Source organism: Perca fluviatilis, chromosome 24 (assembly GCF_010015445.1).
Source record: "Perca fluviatilis chromosome 24, GENO_Pfluv_1.0, whole genome shotgun sequence".
Taxonomy (NCBI): Eukaryota; Metazoa; Chordata; class Actinopteri; order Perciformes; family Percidae; genus Perca; species Perca fluviatilis.
The window spans coordinates 11,437,030-11,450,705 of NC_053135.1; the positions used below are offsets into that span (position 1 = coordinate 11,437,030).

The 13,676-nt window shown below is 39.2% G+C and overlaps 2 protein-coding genes across 6 annotated transcripts in view; one reads left to right on the top strand and one right to left on the bottom strand.

The window, feature by feature from the left end:
• The window catches only part of spega (striated muscle enriched protein kinase a), a 53,375-nt gene extending 48,478 nt beyond the window's left edge, over positions 1-4,897 (bottom strand). For all 3 annotated transcript variants that reach the window (XR_005638322.1, XM_039792785.1, XM_039792790.1), the window contains exon 1: positions 4,482-4,897. Coding sequence is in view for 2 of the 3 variants with exons in the window: in XM_039792785.1 (XP_039648719.1) it covers positions 4,482-4,863 (382 nt within the window). In the remaining variant the exon portion in view is untranslated. The remainder of the gene's footprint in view (positions 1-4,481) is intronic.
• LOC120554163 (L-rhamnose-binding lectin CSL3-like) lies at positions 4,781-12,807 on the top strand. 3 transcript variants are annotated; one of them, XM_039792852.1, is made up of 9 exons: positions 4,808-4,907; positions 9,582-9,614; positions 9,864-9,914; positions 10,032-10,170; positions 10,408-10,523; positions 10,655-10,705; positions 11,689-11,821; positions 12,065-12,179; positions 12,289-12,807. In XM_039792852.1, the coding sequence occupies exons 1-8, from the start codon at positions 4,826-4,828 to the stop codon at positions 12,174-12,176; spliced, it is 717 nt and encodes a 238-aa protein (XP_039648786.1). In that variant the 5' UTR covers positions 4,808-4,825; the 3' UTR covers positions 12,177-12,179; positions 12,289-12,807. The 3 variants fall into 3 exon arrangements, with proteins under 3 accessions (XP_039648789.1, XP_039648786.1, XP_039648787.1); XM_039792853.1 differs by having other exon boundaries at positions 11,689-11,812; XM_039792855.1 differs by lacking the exon at positions 9,582-9,614 and having other exon boundaries at positions 4,781-4,907.
• The last annotated feature ends 869 nt before the right edge of the window (positions 12,808-13,676 follow it).

Genomic DNA, 13,676 nt, shown 5'->3' on the forward strand with positions numbered 1-13,676 from the left:
CCGCGTCTTGACCGTGGTGATGCTATAATTATCTGTGATGTCTGCTGGTGCAATCGGAGAAGGGGCCGTCGGCATCCACACATCACTAGAGCACGAGCCCTCTGCTCAGCACGGCACATACCAGGCCATAAATAACCACAAGGAGAGAGAGAGAGAGAGAGAGAGAGAGAGGAGGGGAGGGGAGTTGTAGGAGGGAGGCAGAGGTCAGAGAGATCATAAGACAACTAGGATCTAGAGAATGGATAAAGAGAACATTGTGGTGTGAAAAAAGGTGGTATTTTGCCATCTTTTACACGTTTGTCATTCATGTAAATCGTAACATTAATCTATCAAAAGTTAGGCAAGAAACAAAAAGACTGTCGTTTTTAAGTCTTCTGGGGAACTCCAAGTCTTCCTAAGCCAATTATTTTCAGGTCTAAATGCAGACAATTAAAATGGCCTGTCTTACATATTACATCTCTATTCAATACACAAGCCTGATAATTCAATATTTAAAAGGTATACTTTGCCAATAGTCAACCAACTTTGTATCATAATAATGTTGGTAGTATGTGTACATTAACTATGTTAAACTTCCCCTCCAATTTACCAGTGCCCAGATTGAGAGAGAGAGAGAGACGCCCCTCTCTCTCTCGCAAACTCAGACCGAACTCAGATTGAATTGTAAAACTAGACAGCGGTGATCAAATATAAACCAAAAATTCTCTTACTGGATTGCCTACTTCTCACCTACACTCTGGCCATGAAGCACCAAATAAAAAAAAATGCACAATTTTACTGCATAGACAGCTCAATTTTTCCAGCAGTAAAATACTTCTTTAAATTTCACAGCTATGCAAGGCCTGCCTGTCAAGGTCTTATTATTTTTATCTTTCCAGGATTTAAAAAATGCCAAAATTTGGGAGGATTATATCTTAAAGTGATAGTTCGGAGTAATTCACCCTAGGGTCCTTTGCACCATGACCTCGAGCCAAACACCCCCCCAGAAGCTTTTTTCACCTGGGTCTAACATTTGGTAAGCATGAGAAGTTACGCTGAATAGCTTAAGGCGGGGCTAATGGACCCACCTTTTTAACTCTTAAATGACCCCACTAATAATGCGAAATGATAAAAGGACTATACTAGTATATATAGGTTATGCACTCATAAAACGATGGATTGGAAAGTTTGTAAGTACACCAGAAGTTTATGTAAAGAACACTTGCCTGCTGGCTTCTGCTCTCTGCTGTTGTTGTTGCTGCTGTGAGACGAGTGCTTAGGGACTGTCTACAAATTACAACACCGAAAAGAGATGCAACAAAAATATTTTTTAATTTAACTTATTTTTTAAAGTAAGTGCTGTAGCAGGAGATAAGTAATAATTGAGGTAAGATTGGAGACATTACCTTATTTAATCATTAAATTAATACATATTTTTGTTGTAACTCTTTTCGGTGTAGTAATTTATAGACGGCCCTAAGCACTCGCTCTAACTGCAGTAGCAGACGCAGCAACAGAGAGCAGAAGAGAGCAGTGCGTTCATAAACTTCTGTGTAACCTACAAACTTTCCAATCCATCGTTTTTATGAGAGCATAACCTATATATACTAGTGTAGACCTTTGGTATCATTTCGGCATATTAGTGGGGTCATTTAAGAGATACAAACGTGTCCATTAGCGCCCCGCGCTAAGTTACTCAGCGGCTAACGCTACTCTACGCTAACTCGCCCAGTGTTAGACCCAGTTGAAAAAAGCTTCTGGGGGGGGTGTTTGGCTCGAGGTCATGGTGCAAAGGACCCTAGGGTAAATTACTCCGAACCATCACTTTAAGTAAGTCTCACAACAGTCAAAGTCAAACCTACAGCTCTGGACATAGAGATTTAATCAAAATAGGGACAAGAAATATAAAAATGGACCAAAAATAATGCATGTGATCTGTGCTGTCTTGTAGCGTTCTTAGATACATCTGATTCATAACTTCAATTAAGCTGAAATGAGCAGACCGAGACAAAAGAGGAGACAGTGAGTGGCAGATGAAAAGAAAGAAACGAAGAGCAGAAATAGGTAATGAGGAACAGAGGTCAAAAAGTAGAAACTGGATGCTGGATTGAAGTAAGAAGTTCAAAAAGTAGGAGAGCGAGACAGAGAGGTGCTGAGTGATGCGCCAGCTGGACCATGTGTGCCAGCAAATAGTGCGAGAGCGGGTGACATGTGAGCCCAACTTTCTCCACAGGCCAAGGGGACAAGACCATGATCGGCCAGCTAAACAATGATCTCACTGAACATTTTATTCTGTATTCTACGCACGAGACTCGGTCACTCAAATGGATGATGCAAACTAGTCAGGAGTATTTATACCACCAAATGTGATGTCAATATCCTTGCAAAATGCAGTTGACGAGCCAGCTCTAAAATTCATTATAACATTGTCTGCTTATTAGGCCCTAAATAGAGTTGAAAATCACCACTCAATTGAATCTCAAACTCAGTTTGTAACAATGCAACTGCAGTGCAGGTATAGCAGATTGTGCATGAACTGCTCATTTGATCTATAAAATAAAGAATATCTGGTGTTGGCTTTACCTGTAGAAAATCCTATTTTTCTTATCCTTAGCAACAATGGTATGGTATTAGTCATGTTGTTTTCAGGTGAGTCAAATGTGTTTCAGAAACCATCAAAATGTATATCACATAATAAGAAAGAACAGAGACAGAGCCACTGGAAAGACATTGATACTTGATTTAAGGATCAGTTCTGTTATTGTGTTCTCTCACCACAATTGCGCACACACGCACACACACACACACACACAATTTCGTAAAAACCTGCACTGCACTGCAACCAATGTCACATGACTTGCAAGGCTATACGTGACATATAGGGCTCTGGGGTATGCTTATCCAAGAGTTGGTTACTGAGGAGAGTTAAGCTTAAAAAAGCCACAGAAGCTTCACTGACAAATGCCATCCTTATCTCTGCAAGGCAGAGGTGACAAGATAAAGTGGGAAATAATAGACAATCTATTCAAATCCATCATGCTTAAAGTGCAAAACACTAAAGCATATCCAGAAATGTTAACAATGCATGAGATAGTTACCTTTTTTTTTTTTTTAAAGTAACTGGTTAGTTTACTTCATAACCTGCTCTAAATTATTTGGAGTCCAGCGCATTAAAAAGGCAATTGAAAAGGCTAACGATATGCTCAGAGTTTGAGAGTTGTGAGTGAGACATGATAAAGATGATGTGGAGGATGGGACAGACAGGACTAACAGAGGCCTTTGAGAAAAAGAATCTATGTCTTGCACCCGAGCGAAACTGTCCCGCCAAATGTTGTAATCCTGGGAATGTTACAGAGCTGCAACGGCAGAAATTCTAACACAGAGATCATCTTTACAGCTTAATCCTGAACTTGGTAAGTAAATCTTGAAGGTTTTCATCGTCAGCGAAACCTACGCAAACATAGTCTATATACGCGACGTTCCACTTCTGGGATCGCTCCGTTGCCGCTGGAAAATGCGCCAGATTTCACTCTTTTCGGCCGGATGTACGGTAGCTTCTGCTTTCTTTGTGTTGGAATTTTAAACTCGGGGGGATTTGTGAGGACTATGGTTAACTGCTCCTCAGATCTCTGCAGGGTAAATCCAGACAGCTAGCTAGACTATCTGTCCAATCGGAGTTTTCTGTTGCACGACTAAAACAACCTTTGAACGTACACATGCAGTGGCACTGTGGCCTCGCTCGGCGCTTAGCACCGCCAATGACGATTGTGATTGGTTTAAAAGAAATGCCAATAAACCAGAGCACGTTTTTTCGTAGTTCTACGTTAATCTACAGCAGTGGATGATAGTGATTACCGATATAACTACTAAATCACGTAAACAGCCGATGTTTCTCAGTTTTAAAGTCTTGAAGGTTACTTTCCCCAGGCTCATTCCCCTAGCTTAAATTAGATACAACATCCTAATATCCTAACATTTGTTCTGCAAATGTTCTGCAAATCCCAATTTCCTCAGCTCAGTAAACATAACAAACAGCACCCAAAGGTTCCGCTGTGCAGCTAATAGAAAGCAATGGCGATACTCCTCCCCTCCAACAAGTCTCTACTTACGTCAACAAGCTTATTTTAAGTATCCCCCAGTGCTGATCTGCAGACATGGAAACTGTCTGATGATCAAAAGCAAAGTCTGGGATATATTGTTTTCTCTGGGTGAGCTTTCACCGATTGGGTTAATGTTTCAAAGGATCTACTATTAATTAGAAAAGTGTTGAGAATGGCCATTAGTTTAACAGATTTTAATATTTTTATCTAGAAATATAAGGGTGTTCCAGTGTTTGTCCTAAATCAACCGGTATTCTGTATACACATGGAAATGCAAAAACGGTGTAAATTAGTGATTGGTCCATTTGAGGAACCTTTTGGGTCTTAAAAATAACAGCTATTGCCAAATATTAACCTGTGTTGTAAGTAAAGAAAGTGTAAGTTTCAGTTGCTTGTGATTACCTTCACCAAGGTCCATAATGGCCAAGACGGCACTGCAGCTTGCCTCCCCCAGCTCGTTGGTCGCCACGCAAGTGTACAAGCCAGCGTCGCTCGTGCGGCAGTCCCGTATCCACAGCCCGCCTGAGCCCTGGGCTTCTGACGCTGGGAGGAGCTCATCGTTGTGGTACCAAGTCAGCAGAGGTTTTGGAAATCCTGCCACTGACACCCTCAGCCGGATATCACAACTTGTTCCTACGGCTGCTTTGCGGAGCTTGCGGGTGAAAACTGGCGCCGTGGGTTCTTGCATTGCAACCTCAGCGTCTGGAACAATCTGGTCCTTGGTGACTTTGGGCCTCTTGGAAGGGATGTTGAGACTGGGACTGGATCCGGGGCCTTCTGCCATCTTGATTTCTCTCGAACGTCTTCACGGACTGGAGTTTTTATCTGGTAATTGATTGGGGTATCAAGATGAGCTGCAGTTATTGAATGTCTCTTCTGAAAGCCTCCATTGCTTCAGATATCTCTGGGCTCACAGGGAGTGCAGAGGACGTTTGACCTGGGCTGTTGCACCGGGGACTGTAATCACCGGAGTACATCAATCAGAATGACGTCAAAGTTATGTTCAGATATTTCACAGTTTGAACACAGACACGGTTTGCTAGTGAATGTGCTCATCAGATAAAATTCAAATCAGCGTTAATCCGTTCAAACAGCTTCAAACTTTTGCAGTTTTTTTATTTTGTGAATAATAAGTTCCTATCCATAAAAATGACAGCATTGCTGTGCAGAAACCTTAAAAACTAAGGCATTCTACATTCAGTAAAGGGAGGCCTCACTAAAGATGCTATTGTTGAGTTACATTATGTAAAGCGTAGGACCCAACGTTTTGGGAGTTTGATCCATACGGTAGGCTAAAAGTCAAGATGTGTCTGCCTCTTTATCGGTCTCCTGCAAGTCCCCCAAAACTTAGTGTTAGAATCAGAAAGCGGTTCATTACCAAGGTTTAGACTTACAGGGAATTTGCCTTGTTGTTTGGTGCATACAATAAACATATTGAGGAAATGAAAATACAGGCAAAGCACTGCAACGGTCAAGAACATTAAAAAAAAGAAAAAACTGCACTAAAAATATGAAAAAGATACTATAAAAAAATACCATACCATAACAAATATGTACAGTATAGCTGTATCAGAATGAGAAAGCGGTACAGTCTTGTGCAGGATGTAGGCCACTACATTGTTGGAGTACTCTTTAGCAAAGCAAGATATGACCTAATGTTTCTATTACACATCAACCTGTGTCCGTAGTACGTACACATAACGTGCAATACAGACAGAAGTAGTCATGGTACTGTAGCCAGGATGTGAGGATTCAAGACACTACTGGTGTGTGTGATCAAAAACAGTAGCCAGGGGTGTTTTAAAGCATGGGATATAAGTTATAGAAGTCTTAAGAATGAGGTTGGTAGGATGGCCCAAAGGACTTTGACACTGAAGGCAGGGATTTGCTTCCCGTTTCCTCGCCACAATTACCTCGGACAACCTTTCCCTAAGTAGTTCTTCCTCAAAAACGAGTTACTGCTGGTGTGTCTTTGTCCTACTGATAGGAGCAGCTCACACAGGGCCTCACTTTTTGGTATCAGGACTTCCTGCAATTTCATAATCCATGAAAGTAATTTTTAGGGGGGAAACAATCGAATAACTATTCAAAATGGCAATACATAGAATAATTAATGATCAAAGAATACATTAGCATATGGATTTGCTGCATATGCTAATTTCTGATATCCCACTAATTTGCTGATCCACAGAGTTTCCTGAAATAGACTTTCCCCGATAATACAAAGAAATGCATCTTACCTCACTTTTGCCACTAAAGCTGAAAGGAATCCCTTTGAACATCCCTGCAAAGTCAAAGTTAAGGTAACAAGATCCATGAAGCAAAATATTTCATCTCAAATCATTTGCTAAAGCCCGTGTCTCTACGTGTCCTTTAGCGAGCATGGGCTGTAGGTGTAAGTCCACCCTAGATCATGTAGCATTAGCAGCCACTGCCATGGTCCCTTTCAACAGCTTCAGCCCCGGGGAAGAGTGGTGAGACAGAGAGAGATCCTTTTTCCTAAATGTCAAACCACTCAGGCCTTCTGCTCTAGTGTGTTTTCAGTAACTACATGTGAGCACTTATATATATTAAAAAAAATCCAATTTAACCTTTTTTTGTCTTCTAGGCACTTAAATCAGCTCATGTTTTCTGTCTCCCTCTCCCATCTCCACCCCCCAAACTCCCTCAGGTTTGGAACGACAGCTGCACCACCACAGATAGGTCACATTTCTTGGGCTGCCGTGTATGACCCCCCCCCCCACACACACACACACACACACACACACTCAGTTGATAACATTATCTAAAGGGCTTGGAGTGTGGGAGCTTGTGTGTGTGTGTGTGTGTGTGTGTGTGTGTGTGTGTGTGTGTGTTTATGTGTGTGTGTGAGTGACAGGCAGAACAGAAACAGCATGCATGTGGCAGTTGGAGTTGCTATAAAAAGAAAGTCTAAGAATAAAGGGCAGTGATTCATCCAACTGTAGGGCAGTGATATAACAATGCCATGCAATGTAAGTGGTCGGATAGGGATAGACCGATTATCAGGCCGTTTTTCTTGGCAGTTTGCAGATTATCTGTATCTGTGTTTTATTTAATTGATAACCGATAAAGTTAATGAATTAAAAAGTGCTCTACTTTGGCTCGGCTACAGCTCTGTGTGTGTCCCTCAGCTTCAGTTTCACTCACCACTGAGTCTGACTTAATGTATGTATTTGTATACTTTCCCTTTTATTTCTTTATGAATTTATGTTTATGAACTTTGTTACATCTAGCCGTTCCAGTTATTCTTTGAATTGTTATATTGGTATTATTAAATAGGATCACAAACTTGCAAATGTAAAAGCGTCTACACACACTGAATGCGTGTTTTTTTCCTTTAATCTATTCACAAAGCAAAATAAGAGTGCGTTCTTCGGTATCAAGGGTCTCATTCAAAAGCACAAGTAAAAATTCACTATCTTCCATTCATCCCAAAAAGCAATTGTAATTTTGTTCTTCAAAAACATAGAAGTTGCATAGCTGGACCTGCAGGAAACCACTTAATATTACATTTAAATTAAGCTTTTTGTGTGTGTAAGCGCAGATTCAGTCATTCATGGGCTAAATATGCAGCAATTTGTGAAACAGTTTTAAGATTTTATAAATACATTTTAAAAAAACCTGGCAGTTTAATTTTTTAGTCCTATAAAGTTTTTTTCACGCTGAAAATATTAGTTTTAAATTTTGTTGGTTATACATTTTTTTTTATAAATTTCATGAATTAGGATGCTCCCAAGCAAAATGTTTTCTGACCAAGAGCTTGCATGTGACTGTGTTAAGATTATAAAGAATAATATCAGCTGATACCAAGATCTGTTATTAGTATTAAGAGAGCTGAAATGTAATTATTAGTCTTAGGTTATGCTTGTCTTCTCAAAGTTCCCCACAGGAACAAAGTGTTCTAACTTGTCTGTGTTGTACCCTGAGGTGTGCTAATATTTGGCAAAGACAAAGATGAATATACTAAATACACTGCACTGCATAGCCAAATGTCATCTAGTTATATTAAGTAAATGTTTGTCATCGGTTTGTTTTTCTGAATTTATTTAAGCTTCAGAGAATGAATACAGCATTTCTACAAGTCATCATGTTATCTCTAATTTATATAACACACTGAGTGGTCATGTTTCTTTTTGAAACAACGATGCAATGGACAGGGAGCGACTTCACAGTCAATGTTAAGATGACTTGTTCTGTATTCAAACGCAGCATAGTCAAAATCTCAGATATACATAAATAATTTCATGAGTATATATATATATATATATATATATATATATATATATATATATATATATACATATATATACATACATACAGTATCTCACAGAAGTGAGTACACCCCTCACATTTTAGTAAATATTTCATTATATCTTTTAATGGGACAACACTGGAGAAATGACACTTTGCTGCAATGTAAAGTATTAAGTATACAGCTTGTATAACAGTGTAAATGTGCAGTCCCCTCAAAATAACTCAACACACAGCCATTAATGTCTAAACCGCTGGCAACAAAAGTGAGTACACCCCTATGTTAAATTCCCATAGAGGCAGGCAGATGTTTATTTTTAAAGGCCAGTTATTTCATGGATCCAGGATACTATGCATCCTGATAAAGTTCCCTTGGCCTTTGGAATTAAAATAGCCCCACATCACCACATAGCCTTCACCATACCTGGAGATTGGCATGGGGTACTTTCCATAAGATCATCTCTCAATGCAAATCAAACCAGCTATTAGGCTAACCAACATAAAACCATGCCAATCTCTAGGCCAATCACATATATACATACACACTATTTTTCCTGTAAAAAAAATTTGTCAAACTTAAGCCAAGCACCTTGATCCACTGACACCCCTCTGAGGGAACGGGCCACCCAATGTGGAGCCGAGGTAATGGATGACTGAATTTGAAAGGACCCGGGCATGCTTCAGATCTCCCCGACTTTATCCCGCTTATGGCAGGTTTGACTTTGAGGAGCTGTGAAGTCCTTCCAGCCACAGAACACTCCAGTTCATATGAATTCAAAATCAGTTATCCAAGTATGAGGAGTACAGCCAAAGTGCTGGACCTCACTGTATGATAGTATTCTTCTTCTGCCTTAAAACAGTCTCATAAAACATAAATCATAATCAAATTCTGTACTGTATTTACTGTACTGTGTACACACCCAGAGCTGTTTACTGTAGGTAAACAACTGTAGGTTTTCAGGGCAGTCCTATTTAAGGATGTCTGCGTTTGCATACAAAACAAATAAAGAAGAAATTGTATAAAAAGCTGAGCTCTGCTGTGTCACTTGCTACGACTGGCAAGATGCTTTCCACAAGATTGACAATCATCGCCGGTGGGTATACCACCTGTTCTGTTGTCTTTAAATGGTCATTAACTGAGAGTTACTTGAAAAATGGGACCAAATTATTTTGTTATGTTGTCATTTAAAGGATCAATTCTATCTTTTTTTTATGTTTTGTATCTTTCAGTCTTGGCTGCAACTTGGTGTTGGATATCAGATGGTAAATCATTACAATTTATATTATATGGTCCTCTGATTTCCTTCCTTGATTTATGTTTTGTTTGTGCCAGTAAATGGTTTTATTCTGTAAAGAATAAAACCCCAAGAAACAAAATGATCCAGTAATTCTCCTGTCAATCATATCACGACCCTTCAAATATTCCCTGCAAACGCCATTCCATGTTGGGAACCTCTACTCTATACAGTGCGATCAACTGATATACAGTACTTACACAATGTTTTGCTGCAGGACAACTCTATGATGTGGCATGTCCTGGTGTAAACAGCCAGCTGCAATGCCGTAAGTATTCTATCCATTGACTCTCGGGCTTCAGCTCCGTTCTCTCCCTTTCCTACAATCACCCATTGTTAATATTTTGCTTCATGATCCATGTTGTGTGTGTGTGTGTATGATCAGCTGAAGAACACGTGATTGAAGTGCTGTCAGTGCAGCATGGTGCGAAGAGCTCTGCTGACTGCACTGCCAGAAGCCAGCCTGCCGTGGTCTCAGACGAGAAGTGCATACACAAAGACATGATAGGATGGATCAAGTTCATGTGAGTTACATTTACTTCAAATCAAACAAAAAACATAAGTAAGTCGAGAAAAGTCAAAATAATGAATACAAATGTGTGTTGCAGAACTGTGTTTGTTCTTCTTTCCTGCCCCATCAATCATCTCACGAGCCCCCGTATTTATCTTGTGACATAGACAGATAATTGTGCCAGACATTAGCTTGCACATAAGATAATCTTGACTGTGCAATATTTTGATCTTTTGTAATATTTCTATAGCTGTGACAAACTGGAACAATGCCGACTGCCCAAGCCCAATAGGCAGATGTTTGTGTGCGACTATTCAGAAGATACCTTCGTTCAGATCACCTACAACTGTAACAAGAAAAGTGCTGGTGAGTATTTTAAAGCACTAGCAGAGGCTAAATATAACAGCCGGATAATTCTGCAGATATCGCTGGAGATGTTAGGATGATTTTAGGATTGGCAAGCTAAGACCTGACCTTATCTCCTGATGTTTTTACAGATGTGCGTACCACTGTTGTATGTGAAGATCAAGCTGGAGTGCTAGAGTGTGGTAAGAACGCGTCTACAATTCTGGCTGCATGGATATGTTTGTTTATTTTTTTTTTTTTAAGTCTCTCCATGATGTTTTTTTAATAAATATAGTCATACTTAAATATACAATCAATACAATCTACAGTATACTGTGTACATACATACACATACATATTAGGGGTGGGGGAAAAAATCGATACAGCATAGTATCGCGATATTTTCCGTGGCAATACTGTATCGATACACAGATGCCAAGTATCGATCTATTATTATATATGTGTTGGTCAGTTTGCCTGCTTGACAATCCCATTTTGCAGCAACAAAATTGAAGTGAGTTGAACAAACAGAGAAATGTATCTTTTTAGATAAAACAGCTGTTGACAAAATTTCCTTTTGGGGACATATTTTGAAATTGGGAAAAATTTGAAGTTGGAAAAAAGGTAATAAATTGCGATAAATAGCAGAATATATGTTCAAAATCGCAATAATATGTGATATAGGTGATTCCCACCCCTAATACAAACACACACATTATATATATATATATATATATATATATATATAATATAGATGTGTTGATTGGAATATAATTGATTATAATGGTAAGGTTTAGGGAAGAAATGCTTAAGACATTACAAGAAGAAGGGTATATGGCTGTGGATTGCATAACATAAAATTTCTTTTTAAGTTAATTCATTGTATGTCTAATAAGGTTTCTGTTTAGCTTAAGTCAGTCTTAGGGCTGGGCGATATGGAGAAAATCAAATATCATGATATTTTTGACCAAATACTTCGATATTGATACCGCAACGATATTGGAGTGTTGACTATTGGTGCTTTCACAAAATATTATTATATAATTATTATTATATGATATCCAAAACCTAAGACAATATCTAGTCTCATATCCTGATATTGATAGAATATTGATCTATTGCCCAGCTCTAGTCAGTCTTGTCTGTGTTATGACACATTTTGTCTTCATCTCTCTTCCACCCTCAGAAACAGGAGTCCTTAACATCGTGAGGGCCAATTTCGGGCGTTTGGACATGAACACCTGCACCGACACTCCTTCGGACATGACCTTCTGTGCAAGTCCCACAGCTGCGGGGAGATTGAAAACATTGTGTGTATTGTGTGTATTACTATTTGTGCTATACAATAATAATAATAATAATAATAATAATAATAATAATAATAATAAACGTAGATGCAGTAAATCTCTGAATAGTAATAATACTGGCAGTATAAATGGCTGGTCATATTTTTTTCTCAATGCAGAATAGGCCTACATTTCCAAAGTGGTTGGGTTTCTGGGTTATTAATGAAAAAAATATGCATTAGTGACCCCTTGCTTTTCTTTTGAATGTACCCTCAGGTGTGAGGGCAAACAATCATGCGACGGTAACGCCACCTCTGCCAATCTGGGAGAACCTGCTCAGTGCGATGATCTTCCCAAGTATCTGACTGTGGATTATGTTTGTCAGTGATTGGTAAGTTTAATAATAAAACACACGTACTGCACGGCACTGTGCACGGTTTTTGCAAACAGTTGAAGCGTTAAACGTGTCATACCTGAGGCTGTTTTCCTGTCACCTTTAGGAGATTTGCGTCTGACAACAGTGTCCCAGGGAGGAGCGGTGACGTCCTAATTGATTTCATCTAGGGCTGCGACTAACTAATTGTTTTCATGACTATTGTTTCGATTAATCGATTGGTTGTCTGGTCTATAAAATGTAGGAAAATGGTGAAAAAATTCAATCCGTGTTTCCCCAAAGTCCAGTGTACGTCCTCCGGCCTTGTTTTGTCCACAACTCTAAAGATATTCAGTTGACTTGTCATAGAGGAGAGAAGAAACTAGAAAATATTCATATTTGAGAAGCTGGAATCAGAGAATTTGTACTTTTTTAACATAAAGATGACTCAAACCGAACTAATCAATTATCAAAATATTTGGCGATTCATTTGATAGTCGACAACTAATCGATTCATCCTTGCAGCTCTAATTTCATCCAATGTATCCATTGGTTTTATCCAAACGCATATAAAAAAACAATGTGATGAGATGAATTATTAAAAGGGTACTGCTAAAGATTGTGTTTTGGTCTTTTTTTTGTCACATCTGCACCAGTAAAATCTATTCTATTCTATGCACGTGTGAAAGTCAGTTCTGCTGTTAACTTTTTATTTAAACACATTTTTCTCCCTGTGATACCAAAATGGGGGATGTAAATATGAAAATGTTCAACCTATTCACTTATTTATCATGGTTTTTCTTAGAGCTTGAATTCTTTAACCGTTAAACTGCAGGAATTAGCCCGTCCTCAACCAAGAGTCTGGCTTTTCCTTGTACATCTTTTTATAATGTTACTTACATGAATAGGTGTTTCAAGACAATTTAAACGTTTCAATGTTGAAAAAATGATAAGCAACAGATGAAGTATTGATCAAGTTTTCCTTCACTGAACTATTTTGAGTAGGTAGACCAGACGTCCCGGTTTGACCGGGACAGTCTCGATTTTTAGTTGCCTGTCCCGAGTCCCGACAAAACCCACCAACCGCTAGGAAATTGTCCTGGTTGTCAGCTATTACATAGCCGACGTGGTCTTATTATAGCCCGAGCATTAACTAAACCCATGTAGAAATACTTACAAAGTGTCCAGCGTATGATTTTCACGTGTGTGTGTGTGTGTGTATGTGTGTGTGTGTGTGTGTGTGTGTGTCAGTCAATCGTAGCGGTCTACGTCTGTAATCTGTCTGTGACCTATGTTTGACCTGGGCTGGCACATGTTCATGTTAAAAAGCGGGTGGGAGCACGGGCACTACGGTCACGCGAAAAAGTGTCCCGGTTTTAGTTCCGGGAAATCTGGTCCCCCTAATTTTGAGACTTTTTAATCTTCATCAACATGATGATGGGACAAGAGTTAATGTTGAGTTACAGGTGTTAAAATCATGCTGAATTATGCACATACAATTTCAGTTGAAGTATA

Excerpts from the sequence above, each read along its gene's own strand:
- LOC120554163 (XM_039792852.1), top strand. The coding sequence starts at position 4,826 with ATGTTGAGACTGGGACTGGATCCGGGGCCTTCTGCCATCTTGATTTCT. Across the intron at positions 9,615-9,863 it reads TTGGTGTTGGATATCAGATG|GACAACTCTATGATGTGGCA; the intron begins GTAAATCATTAC and ends GTTTTGCTGCAG. Across the intron at positions 10,171-10,407 it reads ATAGGATGGATCAAGTTCAT|CTGTGACAAACTGGAACAAT; the intron begins GTGAGTTACATT and ends ATATTTCTATAG.